The sequence below is a fragment of the Hyaena hyaena genome, unplaced genomic scaffold (genome assembly GCF_003009895.1).
Source record: "Hyaena hyaena isolate Hyena2069 unplaced genomic scaffold, ASM300989v1 scaffold_886, whole genome shotgun sequence".
Lineage (NCBI taxonomy): Eukaryota > Metazoa > Chordata > Mammalia > Carnivora > Hyaenidae > Hyaena > Hyaena hyaena.
The window spans coordinates 123,154-136,806 of record NW_024081520.1 but is presented as its reverse complement, the minus strand read 5'-3'; the positions used below and the strand labels follow the sequence as shown (position 1 = coordinate 136,806).

The 13,653-nt window shown below is 56.9% G+C and overlaps 2 protein-coding genes across 2 annotated transcripts in view; one reads left to right on the top strand and one right to left on the bottom strand.

The window, feature by feature from the left end:
- Positions 1-209: 209 nt before the first annotated feature.
- On the top strand, positions 210-1,784 carry ATP5ME (ATP synthase membrane subunit e). Its single transcript, XM_039220374.1, has 4 exons — positions 210-320; positions 564-618; positions 1,133-1,231; positions 1,699-1,784. Exons 1-4 carry the CDS (start codon positions 285-287, stop codon positions 1,722-1,724), a joined length of 216 nt encoding a protein of 71 aa, XP_039076305.1. The 5' UTR covers positions 210-284; the 3' UTR covers positions 1,725-1,784.
- A 1,308-nt stretch (positions 1,785-3,092) lies between these two features.
- PDE6B (phosphodiesterase 6B) overlaps positions 3,093-13,653 on the bottom strand; it is a 34,088-nt gene continuing 23,527 nt past the window's right edge. The window contains exons 7-22 of the mRNA XM_039220409.1: positions 13,470-13,536; positions 13,237-13,284; positions 12,375-12,524; positions 11,991-12,134; positions 11,510-11,575; positions 10,967-11,113; positions 9,599-9,706; positions 9,147-9,256; positions 8,876-8,963; positions 8,430-8,530; positions 8,010-8,117; positions 7,408-7,471; positions 7,001-7,075; positions 5,779-5,862; positions 4,366-4,522; positions 3,093-3,547 (exon numbers count right to left, since the gene is read on the bottom strand). Coding sequence (XP_039076340.1) covers positions 3,486-3,547; positions 4,366-4,522; positions 5,779-5,862; positions 7,001-7,075; positions 7,408-7,471; positions 8,010-8,117; positions 8,430-8,530; positions 8,876-8,963; positions 9,147-9,256; positions 9,599-9,706; positions 10,967-11,113; positions 11,510-11,575; positions 11,991-12,134; positions 12,375-12,524; positions 13,237-13,284; positions 13,470-13,536 — 1,579 coding nt within the window. The 3' untranslated portion in view covers positions 3,093-3,485. The remainder of the gene's footprint in view (positions 3,548-4,365; positions 4,523-5,778; positions 5,863-7,000; positions 7,076-7,407; positions 7,472-8,009; positions 8,118-8,429; positions 8,531-8,875; positions 8,964-9,146; positions 9,257-9,598; positions 9,707-10,966; positions 11,114-11,509; positions 11,576-11,990; positions 12,135-12,374; positions 12,525-13,236; positions 13,285-13,469; positions 13,537-13,653) is intronic.

Sequence of the window (13,653 nt, the reverse complement as noted above, 5' to 3'; positions counted from 1 at the left end):
GAGGCCGGCGCCTCACGTCCAGGGCGAAACCGTCCGCGCCGCCCAGAACCTGCGTCCTTCCGCGGTCGCGCATGCGCCACTGGTCGCGAGAGCGCGCCCAGTGAAGTCCCCGTCCCGAGCGGACACACGCCGTTCCACCTCCGTCCGCCGGGGGGCGCAGCGGCGCTCTTGTTCGAGGCCAACGGCGCATGCGCTCTCCCTGGTACGCTTTTACGTCTCCGCGGCTTTCCGAGCCCTTGCGGCGTCCTCCTGATTGTGCTTCCGGCGTGAAGGTTACCGACAAGATGGTGCCGCCGGTGCAGGTCTCTCCGCTCATCAAGGTGACCAGGTTTTGCGGCCGTCGCCGCGTGCTCGGCTCCGGGTGGGCTCCGCGTGCGCGACCCTTGGGAACCCTGGACACGCGTCCCCGCGGGTGCGACCTTCCACCCCCCTCCCCCTCCCGCGCTCCCCGGACCCCCGCCCTGCGCCTCCGACCCTGAGACTGTGATCCCTGGCCCTCCGACCCCGCGGGCTGGGACCTCCACCGGACCCTGACCCCGCCTCCGACGGCCCTTTCCCCGCAGCTCGGCCGCTACTCCGCCCTGTTCCTCGGCGTGGCCTACGGAGCCAAGCGCTACAGTGAGTGACCGCGGGCGGCAGAGGCGGCACTGGGGCTCCCCAGAGCCTGTTGGGGCTCCCCAGGGTTTACGGAACCCCGGAGAAGGGGGCCAGGGTGGGAGGCGCCGGACCCAGAAGCCCGAGCGGACGCGGCAGGTGTGTGGTGGACTTGGGATTAGCTCGAGCGGTCGGGACCCACAGTGCATCCTGATGCAGGGCAGCCCCCGGGGTCAGGAAGACGGTTATTCTAGTTGGAAGCTGTGGCGCCAGGTGGTGGCGGTGGAGTGCTGCGGTCTGACGGGGGGCAGCGTCTGGCGGCGCAAGCGACGGGGCGAAGTCCGGGCCGCGCGGTGGTGGGACCGGGCAGCCGCCCGCTGCCGAGCGGGGTCCGGCAGGCCTTGCACATCGAAGGGCGGGAGTGGAAACCCGCGGCATCTGGCATCCACAGCGCACCTGACGAGACCGCATCCCTTTCGTGCAGTGTTTCGTGAGGAAATTGAAAGTACCTCCCCACCTTCCTGCTTTCCTTCCACAGGCTACCTGAAGCCTCGGGCAGAAGAGGAGAGGAGGGTGGCAGCTGAGGAGAAGCAGAAGCAGGATGAACGGAAGCGGATTGAGAGAGAACTGGCAGAAGGTACCCGAGTTACTGCATCGTGCAGATTTGTCCTCCGACCCGATTGTAGAAACATCTGGGTGCTGCTTCAAGTGAGCCCCACTGCAAAGGGGAGGAGCTCCCTCTTTTTCTCCAGCGCTGGCCCAGTGGGTCCCCTGGCGGGCGGGGGGCAGGTGGAGCAGTCATGGATGATGACACCCCTGCCTTTGGTGAGGCTCAGTCCCCGGCCCGAGAGGTTAGTTGTCTGCGGATGTGAATTGGCGGTGCCACCTCACAGGGGCCCACGGGACTGGCACCAGGCACACTCATCCCGCTGACTGCTGAGTGCTGTGCGGGAACCAGGAACAGCGAGGACAAGGCTTTAAGCAGAGCATGGTCGGGCTCCACTGTGACCAGATCCTGGACGGTGCTGAGCACTGAAAGTCTGAGACGGTCTTTGGATTGCCCGAGCGTGTAGTAACACATCTGTTTTCCTTTGTTCCTTTTAGCCCAAGATGACAGCATACTAAAGTGAGCCCGCCTCTCTCTGGAGCAGTGTGGATGAATAAAGTTTTCCGTGTTGTGTGATGCTCTCCTGGACTGTCCCCGGGTGTCTCATTTCTGGACTTGAGCTCAGTACTTGCACTCCGTCCTCAGTATATGTGCGGTGGGAGTGGGGATGGGGATGGGGTTTCAGAAGAACTGGCCAGCCATCGCAGACCCAGGATGCAGTGCACAAATGAGCGGGGAACACTGAAATGCCTCTACTTGTTCTGTGGGGTATCTGGGTGGGGAGCCCCAAAGGGAGCAGTTTATGGTAGAGACACAGCCAGCTTGTGTGCTGTGGGTGCTGCTTGGTCTTTACTAAGCCCTAGCCCAGACGGTTGGGTGGGCCGTGCCAAGTGTCAGGATGGGACCTTGATCTCCAACCTGCTGTCAAGAGCCCTTCCCTCGACCCTAAGAAAGGCACGTGGCCTTCCGAGGACCTGACTGGGGTGCTGCACAAGCTCTTTATCAGGCTTGGACTCTTGCTGAGCTGACAGCTGGGTCCTGCCCCTCCTGGCTGTGCCTTCTAGCCTCTGAGGCTTGTTATTGGATTGCTGTTATTTCCCAACCAAAGGACTTCAGCACAGTTCCCTGGGCTCTGAGCCCAAATTTCATTGGTAAAACGAATCCATTTGCAAATGTGAGGAGAAAATGAGAAGCAAGCCTATAAACACTTAAAGCCATGGTTTTAGTTAAGGTGAGGTTTCAGGGAGCCCACCTCAGTTCCTCCTGAGTTTGGTGCTGAGTCCCTCTGGAGGAGCACCTGGCCCTATTCACAGGCTGTCACCAGGTGTCACTGCTGAGATGGAAACTCTCTCCATCCTGTGACTGGATGGCCTGGGGGTGCTCCCCACTCTCTCCCTACCCACCCCATGAGCTCTCGAGCTCTAGGAGAGGCCTTGGGTGGCATCTGAATTGGCCTTCCTGCAACCAGTCTCAAGCTGCTGCTGAGAGGAGTTTATTGTGGGGTTAAGTGTCTAGTGTCCGGGGAACAAATGCTCTCAAGTTCACATTATAAGGACTTCAAGTTAAAAGTCCTTAATTTCTACTCAATAGTCAGGACCTGTTTCAAATGGGAGTAGTGTTCTGTTTGAGTGTGGCTCTGCCAATTCATAAATGTCAGGAGAACCCTCACTTGTACAGGACTTGGGCAGACCCTAGGCCTGGCAGTGTGCCCGCTGGCCTCAGGGTCTGTCTGTCAGTGCACCTCTGTAGAGGGCTGTTATATGCATTTATGCACAGGTCACTTGTGTCTGATCACTGCCTCACTCATGGCCGTGAGCTTTCTGACAGAATTTTCCAACAGGTCATACGTGATGTGCCCTCCACCATGATTTCTGCTGAATTAAAACAAGGGTAGTGTGTTTTGTTTTTATTGTATTCTGAATTTCTGGTCCTATTTTTCCTTAAGCCAGATAGGCAATAGCATCTACGTATCTTATTTACCCATATATACAGAAATGTGCAGAATGTTCTCACCCAATGCTTTCAGACACAATTCACAGACCATTTCCAAAGATCTCTGTGGTATTGCTATGTACCCAAAAGATGGATGAGTGTAAGGTAGGCTAAAGTGTTTAAATTATTCATAGTTGATCTTCATTTATAAAAACACAAGCCTTAAAAAAAATTCAAAATATCCAAAATTGTCTTCAGTCACTTCGTTGGGATTCCCAACCTGTAGCAAATGGTTAGAGGTGGAGTCCCAGCGGGTGTGTGGGATGAGAGTGGTCAGAACACACTGAGCAGCTCACAGGATGCAGCAGGTTGAAGACTTGGGTGCGGGGCCGCCATTGCAAATCTCGGTGCCCCCTGCAGGAGAAAACAAGGTGGCGAGTGAGAAGTGTGTGCACTGGCCCGCTCCTTCCCTTCTGCCCCGTGTCCTCTACTGGCCCCGCAGGAGGAAGGGCAGAGCGTGGGACCTGAGGTCAGCCTAAGCCGATTAGCCTAGCCAGGGCTCAGCCTTTCTTTTCTTAGCGCTTGTGACACTTTCAGTTCTGGGCCCCCCAACCCTGAAACAGTCTTGTTTACATTGGTCCCCCCACCCCCCCAGGACAGGAAATAGCAGCAAAAGTTCCAGAGCTGAGGTGGCCAAGCACAGGCAAAGAGCAAAGTGACGTCAGGAATTCCATCTTGGGGGGTGTTGCGGACTCGATGAAGCCACGCCCCCACGTAGGGTGAACAGGTAAACATTCTGACTTCGCACTGGGAAGGGTGCCATGCACACTTGACACTTAGCTCACTTATTTTTTTAAGGTCTTCTGTTTTGTTTCTGAGGGTAACATGGAGGTGTCGGTAGATTTCCCGAGTTAATTAGGGAACTGCTCCCTGATAGTGGAAGAAAGACCTATTGAGAGTTCACGACGTTTGGGGGGATTTCCTCCCCTTTACAAAAGAAGTAACATTCAGTCACTTTATGAGGGAGAGAGTTCCTGGCCAGACACGGGAGGAGACCTTCCAGGCTGGGGCCTCAGCAGGGCGGACCTGAGGGAAGGCGGCCTCTGCCGTGAGGAACCAGGGCGCCAGCCACAGCGCTGACCCTGCCTTTTCCTGAGACTCGACTCGTCTAACGCTGCTCTTCACACACTTCAATGTGGGGACGAAACAAGTACCCGCCCCGCAGCCCAGACCTTTCTTGGCTGTTGTCCTCTCCTCCTGTTGCTGCTTCTCCTCCTCCAGGGCCTTCACTTTGGCCTCATGCTCGTCAGCCAGAGCCTTCCACTCCTTCCTGTTGTTCTGTAGTCGGTCAAACATGGGCAGGATCTCCTCATGGAAACGGGAAAACTCCTGGACAGGGAATCAAGAAGTTGGACCACACCTCCTGACCGTTCCCGGGCCGCTGGGGCAGGTGGTTTCCCCACGGCTCGGCCCTTGCTGGTGCCAGCCTGTCCCCGCCCCCCACGCCAGCTTGCCTCACTCCCCCAAGAGGAGAACCTGGGAGGGGGCCTGGCTGCCACTGAGAGGTCACTTTCCCAGCAAAGCCTTGGGAAGGGGAAGATAGGATGGGGAGATGTGGGGTATGAATGTTTATGGCACAGGTGAGGCCCCCAGGAATAAAGTAGGAAATGACAATGGCAGAAGGGGAGTCCCTTGGCAGAGGGAGTGAGAAGACACAAGCAGACACGCAAGTCCTGACTCTCCTCTGGCCTCTCATGCACACATCACCCCCGTACACGTTGAGTGCACATGAGTGCACACAAACACACACACCGTCCGTGGAGCATGTGGATGGACTCGGGGAAGGCAGTGGGAGGGGAGCACTATAGTGGGGCTGTGACCTGTGACCTTCAGGACCGGATGTACATCCTGGTCCCGCCTTCCTTCCCGGGACTTACAGCCCCGCTGAGGAGGCAGCACAAAGGGAGCTGGTGTTTCAGAAAAGGGAAGCACAGACGCTGTGGGGGCAAAGTGGGGGTGGGACTGGTCCAGTCAGGGGTGACTTTACTCAGAACCAGACAACTTCCTCCTCAGAGTGTGGGCCCTGCAGCCCCCAGGAATAGATGGTGTGGAGTCCATGGGCATGCTGGGCCTCACTTGGGAGGGAGTCTGCAGTCAGACCCCCCAGCACACCCCCTGACCAGTGACGTCACAGCACACGTCCTCAGCACGGTGTCCCACTCTCACTTGTTAGTTGTGCAACATGTGTTTTCTGGGCGAGAAATTCCCAGCTGTGACAAGTGGGCCCACAGGCACTGAACAAACGCACCCACAGGTAAAATGCAGTCAGTGCCCTGAAAGTAACATGCAGGCCACAAGTGGGGGTGCCCTAGATGCAGTCTGGGGAAAGCACATTCGAGGTGAGAACTCGTGGTGAGTGGGAGGACCCTTTGGAGGGAGGAAGCTGGTGGGTAAGCATGGAGTGCTTCTGAGGGGCTGGCTAGGTGAAGGTGGGAAGGTTCTCCTTGGGGTGACTGTAAGGATTTCAGGTTTTAAGTCCAGAGTATGAGAAGATGGGGGCGATGGCGGGTCAGGCAATTGGGTGAGCCCACACCAGCCCCCGCCCCCTCCTGTGACCTAGCCAGGCCCTGTGACACCCTGCTCACCTTGTAGACGAATGTGCACACAAAGTCGATGAAGCCAACTTGTAGTTTGGGGAGCTCGGCTGCCTTGTTCCGGTCCATCATTGGCTGGGGAGGGGGGAGCAGAGACACCTCCTGTGAGCCCACAGGACTCACTCAGCCCCACCCAGCTTGCATGAACATATCCACAGAAACACAGATTAAGCAGTGTCCATGGGATGAAGGTGAAGCCTCTGGCCATGGGGCCTAGCCTGCCTTGATAGATGCTAGCCCTTGAAAGAAGACAGCCAGGACACCCTTCTCCCCTCTGAGCCATCTAGTGGTTCCAGGGCTAAGTCCGCCATGGTGCTCCCCAGTCCTGTGTCCCCTGAGCCCCATTCTCCCAGTCCCCTGGAAGCTGGTGCTGACTCAGGTCCTGACCAGAGACCCTGGTGGGGCAAAACCCAGATGCCCTTGGAGGGGCTGTCTGTGCTGTCCACATACTGCAGACCACCTGAGTTCACCCTTGCTAGTCTGTTCTTTGTAGCTACCCGCTGTCTGGAGCTCCACGTAGCAAGGGTGAGCCAGGCAGGACCTAGAGGCCTGGCCCCCAAGGGACTTGGTGGGTTGGTCAGGATACCCTTTCCTACAGTCTGTAACCGGCCCCAAAGCCTTCTCAACCCCGTAGGGCTGAGACAGCTATTCATTGACTAGAGTTGACTTTCCATCTCTTCCACATGCCTTTTGGACAACACTATGCTGTCCTCACACCCTTGGCTCCTATGCAGGTGCCATTGTAGTATAGCAGCATATTCTTGGCCCCACATCGATGACCTGAAGACCTTGGCATTGTCCATCTACCATGGTGTGGGCTTCTGAACTCCAGCCACTGGCTTTCTCTGGTACCATACTCTCCCCAGTTGAAGGCCTTCCTGGAGCAGCTCACAGCCTGGCTGAGGTTCACTGTAGAGCTGCCTGGGCATGGAGGCTCTGGGTCATGGGCCACAGCCTGCTTCTACCAGTTTTGACAATGGCTTTCCATCTCTGCATGGTCATCACAGCTTTATCCAAACCCTATTATTTCTACAACTTTACCCATTTCCTGAGTCACCTAATTTCATACTCAGCTCATGTCACATGACCCCACAAAGTGAGACTTAGGTCCCAGGACCCCCAAATCCCTGGGGGGTCCCCTGTTTCCACCAAGTGAGGACTGAATTTCCCAAGGACCACAATGGGGGTCGAAGATTCTGGAATTAATACTCACAATGGGCTGCTGATCCAGAACTGTTCTTTCCAAGTCACCTTGTTCCCAGAACTCAGCCGCCACCAGCAGAGCTACCTGGGGGGTACATAAAAGGCAGTCATCCCGTGGAGCTTGGTGCTTGGTCAGAAAATGACCAAAGAGGCTCTTTCCTGGAGCCTCTGTGCCCTCAGTCTTCTTCTCTGCCCCAGACCCTCTGGGATCCCCATTCTTCAGGTTGTGCTGCATGCACAGTGAGCACACTGGCACTTTCCAATATGGTGGCCGCTAGCCCATTCCCATAGCAAGGGGGCAGCTCTCAGTGTTACCTGCAAATGAAGGTTTGTGCCCCCCCCCCCCATCTCAGGCTTCCCCTAGATGCAATCCCAAGAGGCACTAACAAGAGGTGGGGGCCCTGAATGACTTCTGACCTTGCTCTGTACTTCCCAGGGCTTGGTGATGGCAGACAGGTCACACGCTGTCATCATCATGGCCCTGCAGGCAGAGGGAGTTCCAGGCATGCCCAGGCTGGCCTCCCTCCCTCCCTTCCCCCTCCCCCTCCACCTCTGGGCACAGATTCACACTCCAGAGTCCTTCCAGTAGTAGGCATCTTACTGTACACACACACTTTAGGCCACCACCCTCATACTCCACCTCTCCCTCCTTCTTGCAACCACAAACTAAAATCAACAAATATTTATCAGACAGCTTCTAAGTGCCTGTGATTCACACGTTTTTCCTTGGTGCAACTCTGGGATAGGCAAGGGCTGTAATTCTGAATCTCCATTTTGTAGATGCATTGGTAGAGTTCATAAAGTAAGTAAAATGCCAAATCCACAAACTCAGGAAATGAACTGTCTGACCCCAAATCCTGTACTGTCTTCCCAGAAAAAGAGGAGCAAAAACACATCGAAGCCATTTAGAGGTGAGCTGTTCTTGTTGCGGATCACTGGGAGGCCTCGGGTCTCCTATCTTTGGGGAGGTTGGAGGATTAACCAGGGCAGAGGTGGCTCCTGCCTCCCTCGCTGCTCACATGACTATCTCCTTCCGTGTCGTCTCCAGGGACAGGTACTCCACCCAGCTCTTCCTGTCCTCGTAGTTCTTAGATTCATCCACAATCTTCTGGAACATCGTCCTCTTCCTGAACCCCAAGAACAATGGGAGAGAATCGACCCCCACCCCCTCACCTCACGCAGGACCCCGCCCACCCGTGTCGTCCTTGATCCTAGCCCCGCCCACCCTTCTAGGAGAGAAACTGAGGCAAACCAGACCTTGCGGGGTGCTGGGCTGGCACGGCTCTTCTGGGAGCCCCAGGCCCTCATCCTACCCCCGAGCCAGGACCGACTCAGGACGTAGGGGTCCCTTTGGGTCTTTCTGGAGCCCTTGACCAACGACCCCCAACCAGGCTCCCTTCCCGCCTCCCTGCAGGGAGGGCAGGTGGGGTGGCACACACTTGAAGTAGAGCGCCAGGTCCGTGGCGATGATGGCGATATCCATCAGGTGGATCACGTGTTCATGCTGTCTCCGGTTCAGGTTCTGGTAGATGTTCAGGGTCTGCAGGAAGGGGATCGGGTCATAGACCCGGGTCCGCCTGTCCCCTCCCCATCCCAGGAGCCATTCATCTGTCCTTCGCACATTGCTGGCCTGCACCCTCCCCTGCGTCGTAGGCACCAGACCCGGGTGGCCTGGCACACTGACCGCTGACCTGTGGCCCTCCCCACCATGGCCTGAAGGTTGAGCTCACCCCGCCCTCAGTGGGTGCATTTCCAAGCTGGGATCTAACCCATCGCCAATGACCCTCCTCCAGCCCCTGCGGGGCACGGAGCTGGGGGAGGTCCAGGGGTGCAGGCAATGGTCAGTCCGCGGAGAAATACCCCGAGTGAGTAACAGGACACCAACCTCCTCTGAGAGCAGGAACTTCCCAAACTCTAGGTGATGCCGTTCCAAAATCGAGGAGCCATGGAGCTTGGCTAAGGGATTCTGGGATCTGTTACAGAGGTTTTACTAAAATAAAACTTTGGTCAAAAGCCCCCAGAGCCGCTGGTTGTGGCTTCTCGGCTTCCTGCACTTTCCCTCCCTGTCCCTCAGCCAGCTCCAGGCAGGCCCCTCCCTTGGGACCCCGGGGAAATTCTCCTGTTCAGCCACCAGGGCACCCAGGCAAGCCGCCTACTTCATCTGGTACAGGTTGTTGGTGCCACGGTGGTCGATGTCATGGCACAGGCCAGCGGTCACCATGGCGAAGGCCTCCAAGTCTGTGTAATAGCTCTTCAGTTTGCCGGTCTGAGGAGACACGCACCTACAGTTCCGCAGCTCTGCCAGCCCCATTGCCCACCCTCCCTTCCCTGATCCGGGGTGGGGGCAAGCAGTGGGGGGGAGGAACCTGGGCCCTCCCCAGACTCGGCACCCTGTATCTACTTCCAGTGCTGGGGGTGCACACCGGTTGGAGAGGCATCCACCTCCTCTATCCTCTGCCCTTGAAGGCCCCCCACCTCCCACGCAGAGGAACCCCCACCTCCAAGCATCTGGGGCACGGTCCTTGCAACCAGGAGGGGCTTTATGACCCTGACCAGATGGGAGGGATGGTACGGAGGCATCTGTCCTGGCCCCTGATGCCACACGCACCATGAGCAGAGTGAACATGGTCTGGGCCACATTGAAACCATGGCGCCAGTTGTGGTAGGTGATTCTCCGGTACCCTTTGCTCACAGAAAACAGAAACCGCACCAGGACCTGCGAGAAGCCAAGAGAAACATGGGCTCTGGACACTGAACTTGAGTCCCACATTCACAGAGTAACCGCTTGGTGTGAAAGCCCTGCTCACTCTTGTCACCCCACATCCTGTTCCCTGGGCCTTCACAGCGCTTTCTGTCCCAGCGATTCACACTACCGGCCCCTGACGACTTTCCTGGGTGGGAGGGGCCTGGCTTGTCACTGCAGAGTGCACGCGGGGTGGCAGGCAGCCTATGGGGGCCAGAGTCAAAGCTACGAAAAGCTCCAGCACTTCTGCGGCTTCCGGGGCATCCAACCAATTGCCACACCCCAAATTGGGAAGGACCCCAGGCAAGGGCTATGGGATGTTTTAGAAGAAAAGGTCTGAATGGGGCAGTATTTGTGGGCACTTGGTATGGGTGATGCAGAAATAAAACGGTGGCTAAAGGCCCAGAGATCAAAGGGCAGACAGCAGCCACGTGAATCTTTTTCTGCAGTGCAGTCATCTCTGGGCAACAGAATGTGAGCCAAGGGAGACCCTACTACTTCCACTGTGATTTTAGTGTCAGAAAACGATTCTGAAATTTAAAAAATTCTATAAATGATTTCTACACCTTTTTCTTTTGTGTTTTCTTTTAGTATTTAGTGAATTTCTTTTGAAAATGTCAGCCTGTTGCACCTGTTCTCAGGGGGGCGTGAGGAAGGAAGATGAAAACACAGTGGTGGCAGAAAACTACAGGCAGGCAGCAGAGCTCAAGGCAGAGCTGGGAGGGCCACCCCCCTCCCTGCGGTGACCTCTGCGGGGCTCTCTGTGTTCAGGCTGAGAGGCCTGTGCTTTCTGCACAGTTGATGGGCTCCTTCTGTTTCCTCCTCTCCGCCCCACGCCAACACCCTGCTATTGCCCAACAAGGCACTTAATGATCAAATTGCCGGGAACAAGTAATTATCCGACATTCCATCCATCTATCTATCCATGGATACATTCATCTGGTGATTTATTCTAGACATACCTGCTGTGCGTATTCTGTAATGAACACGTGGCCCAACTTCCTATAGGACCTCGGACCTCTGACCACATCTCTCCCACCTCTTGTGGGGTTTGGGGCCCCTGACCATGTCCAGATTCTACCTCCTACTGGATCTGGAACCCCTCACCACAACCCTTCACCTTCTAGTGGATCTGGGACCCCTCACCATGACCCACCATCTCTCTGTGGATATAGAACTCTTCAGCACAACCCCAGCCTCTTAGCGGATCTCACCATGACCCTCTCCACCCACCTCCTGAGGGATCTGGAACTTTCGGACCACACCCAGCTCGTAGTACATCTGGATGCCGCATTTGACCAGCTCCAGCTCCGTGCACTCCAGATCAGAGAAGTGGAACTCATAGATGTCGAACTGGCTGGGCCCCGGCAGCACTTCCTTCTGTGGGAGGAATTGTGGGGCTGAGGGAGGCAGGTTTTTCTCCCCCCTCCCAGGACACTCTGTCCAGCCTCAGATGGCCCAGGTGTGTGGTGACATCCGCCCTTCCAGTTGCTTTGGCTGTGGCTGGGACACTCACATGCCCTGCACTCAGCCCCCACCCAAGGCTCCACAGCAAGAACAGAGGTGTTGCCAGGGAAACAGATGCAAAAACACACACACACAAAGATCGCAGGCACACACATGATGCACAGACACACACGGACCCAGGCATAGGGATACGCAGACAGCAGCAGACATCAGGAGGTGACATGCTCTGCTCCCCTAGGAGTGAGGAAGTCTCTCCCAACCCTCAGGCCCCTCCAGTCTCCACCTGAGGGGTGGGAGTCAGATTCTGACCAAGATTGTCCCCAGCTCGTCCTCCTCACAGTCAGCAGGCTCCTTCCCCAGGCGCTCCCTTGTTGGCTAGGAGAGAAAGCAAGGTGTTGAGACAGAGAGAGTGCCAGGGACGCCCCTCATGAGTGTGAGACAAGGTGACATCTGGCAGAACACAATTGCCTTGGGAAGCCACAGCTGGGGCCTCTAGCTTCAGAGGTAGGTGGTAGTGCACGTGGGTGCCTCGCGTTTCCCGCATGCCCCCCCCCCGCCTCTCTGGCACTGTTGCACGCTGTCCACACGGACAACTGATGGAGCCCTCGCACAGCACGACCGGGGGCGGGGGGTCTGGACACAGCTGGACACAGCTGAGGACACAGGCAGCAACAGCGTGTGGGGCTCCAGGACCGGCTGGGCCCTCCGGTCACAGGATATGGCCTAACTAGCGGGATGCGCTGCCTGCCCACCGGACGGAGAGGGGCCAGGGCGGGGGGGGGGGGCGCACCAGGATCAGCTGGATCTCGTCTTTGTCGCATCTCACGTGGTACAGGACCATGTCCTGCGCGATGTCCTTGCGGTTCTCCAGCTTGTTCATCTTGTCGTAGGTGTCCGTGTTCAGCACTGACCAGCCCAGGAACTGAGTGAGGGACTGCAGACGGCGCAGCATCACCACCCCGGCGGCCCGTGGGGCGCCACTCGGGGGCAGTGCGCGCTTCTAATGGGGTCTCGGGTGGGAGGGTCCAGGCACAGCTCCCCTTGTCCCCACTCTCCTTGGGCCTCACGCTGCTCCAGCGCTAAAGCGGATGGTGGGGAGGGACTCCACGTGGCTGTGTCCCAGGCCACCACACAGGTGTCACCTCTGAGAGCCACACCTGGGACGGGTGTTTACCTCCATGAGGACTTCATCCTGCTCATCAAAGGGCTTCCCGTCTTTCCTGTTGTAGAATGTTGCGACCCCCACAATCTCCTCCTTTTTGTTGACGATGGGCATGGAGAGGACGTTCTTGATGGTCCACCCTGACTCGTCTAGCGGCCCTTCCTGCAGGGAGAGGCGTCCGGAGATGCCCGCCGCTCGGGCCCGGCCCCGGCCCGGCCCCCCTGAACGCGACCCTCACTTCTGCCTTCAAACTGTGGTGACGGGGCTGTTCCTGTGTGTTCACTCCTCCCCTCACCACCCCCGTGCACGAGAGCCTTATGTGTATGGGCTTGTGTTGTGACTCTCCCACTAGCCAAGGACGACACTATTTGCCCACCAGGTGGCTTCATGGTGTGAGTTCTGTGGTCACACAGGACCCCTCCCCCAGAAGCCTCCACGCTCACTTGAATCCCTGCTGCCGGGGCCCTGCAGTCCGTTCCGCTGGGCCCCACAAATTACCCAGCTGTTCCCATCTCGCAGTCCACTGATGCCCGGCCAGTGAAACATGAGCACTGGCCAGTTCCTGAAAGAGGCCTTGGAGACAAAGGCCAGTTGCACGTGCCCACTTGACTCTCAGCCTCCTCCAGAAAAGAGCCTGCTCCGGTCATGTGTCGTCAGAGGAGGACCCAAGGAGCAGACCTGAAAACCTCACGGTGGCCTGGCCCCACCCCACCACCTGCAGACCTGAGCATGGGGAGTGCATGTTGGCTGCTACTAGCGCCTGAGCTTTTGAGTTTTTTCCTTAAGGAGCAAATACTAATTCAGTCCTCATTTCTGAACCGCAATACCTTCTTCCCTAAGTATGGCATACTTTCTATAAAGAATGGATAGATACCTGAAATTTGAACATTTCGTCAGCGGAGGCATTCATGATGTTACAGATCTGAAAGAGAGTTAGGAAAACAATTTCACCTGAAGTAGCTGAATGCACTACATGATTCTAACAACGAGTATCCGACCTGACAAACTCTAAGTAAGCGAAGCAGGGCAGCTGGGAGCTGGTAGAGGTGCACATGCTGGTGGGAAGGGTCAGGGCACCGGGTGAGGGCAGAGCCTCGGCAGACTCACAAAGCCACTTTCTGCCACGTAGGTTGGAAGGCCACTGGCCAGGGCCCAGTGATCAGCTGGGGGTGTGCTGGGGGAGAGAACAGAGGGTCAGACGGTGGATGGGTTGTTAGATGTGTGCATGTAGATTTGGGCGCAGTGTGGATGTGAATGCTTATTCTCTTTTCTGAGCTCTGGGTGGGGCCGG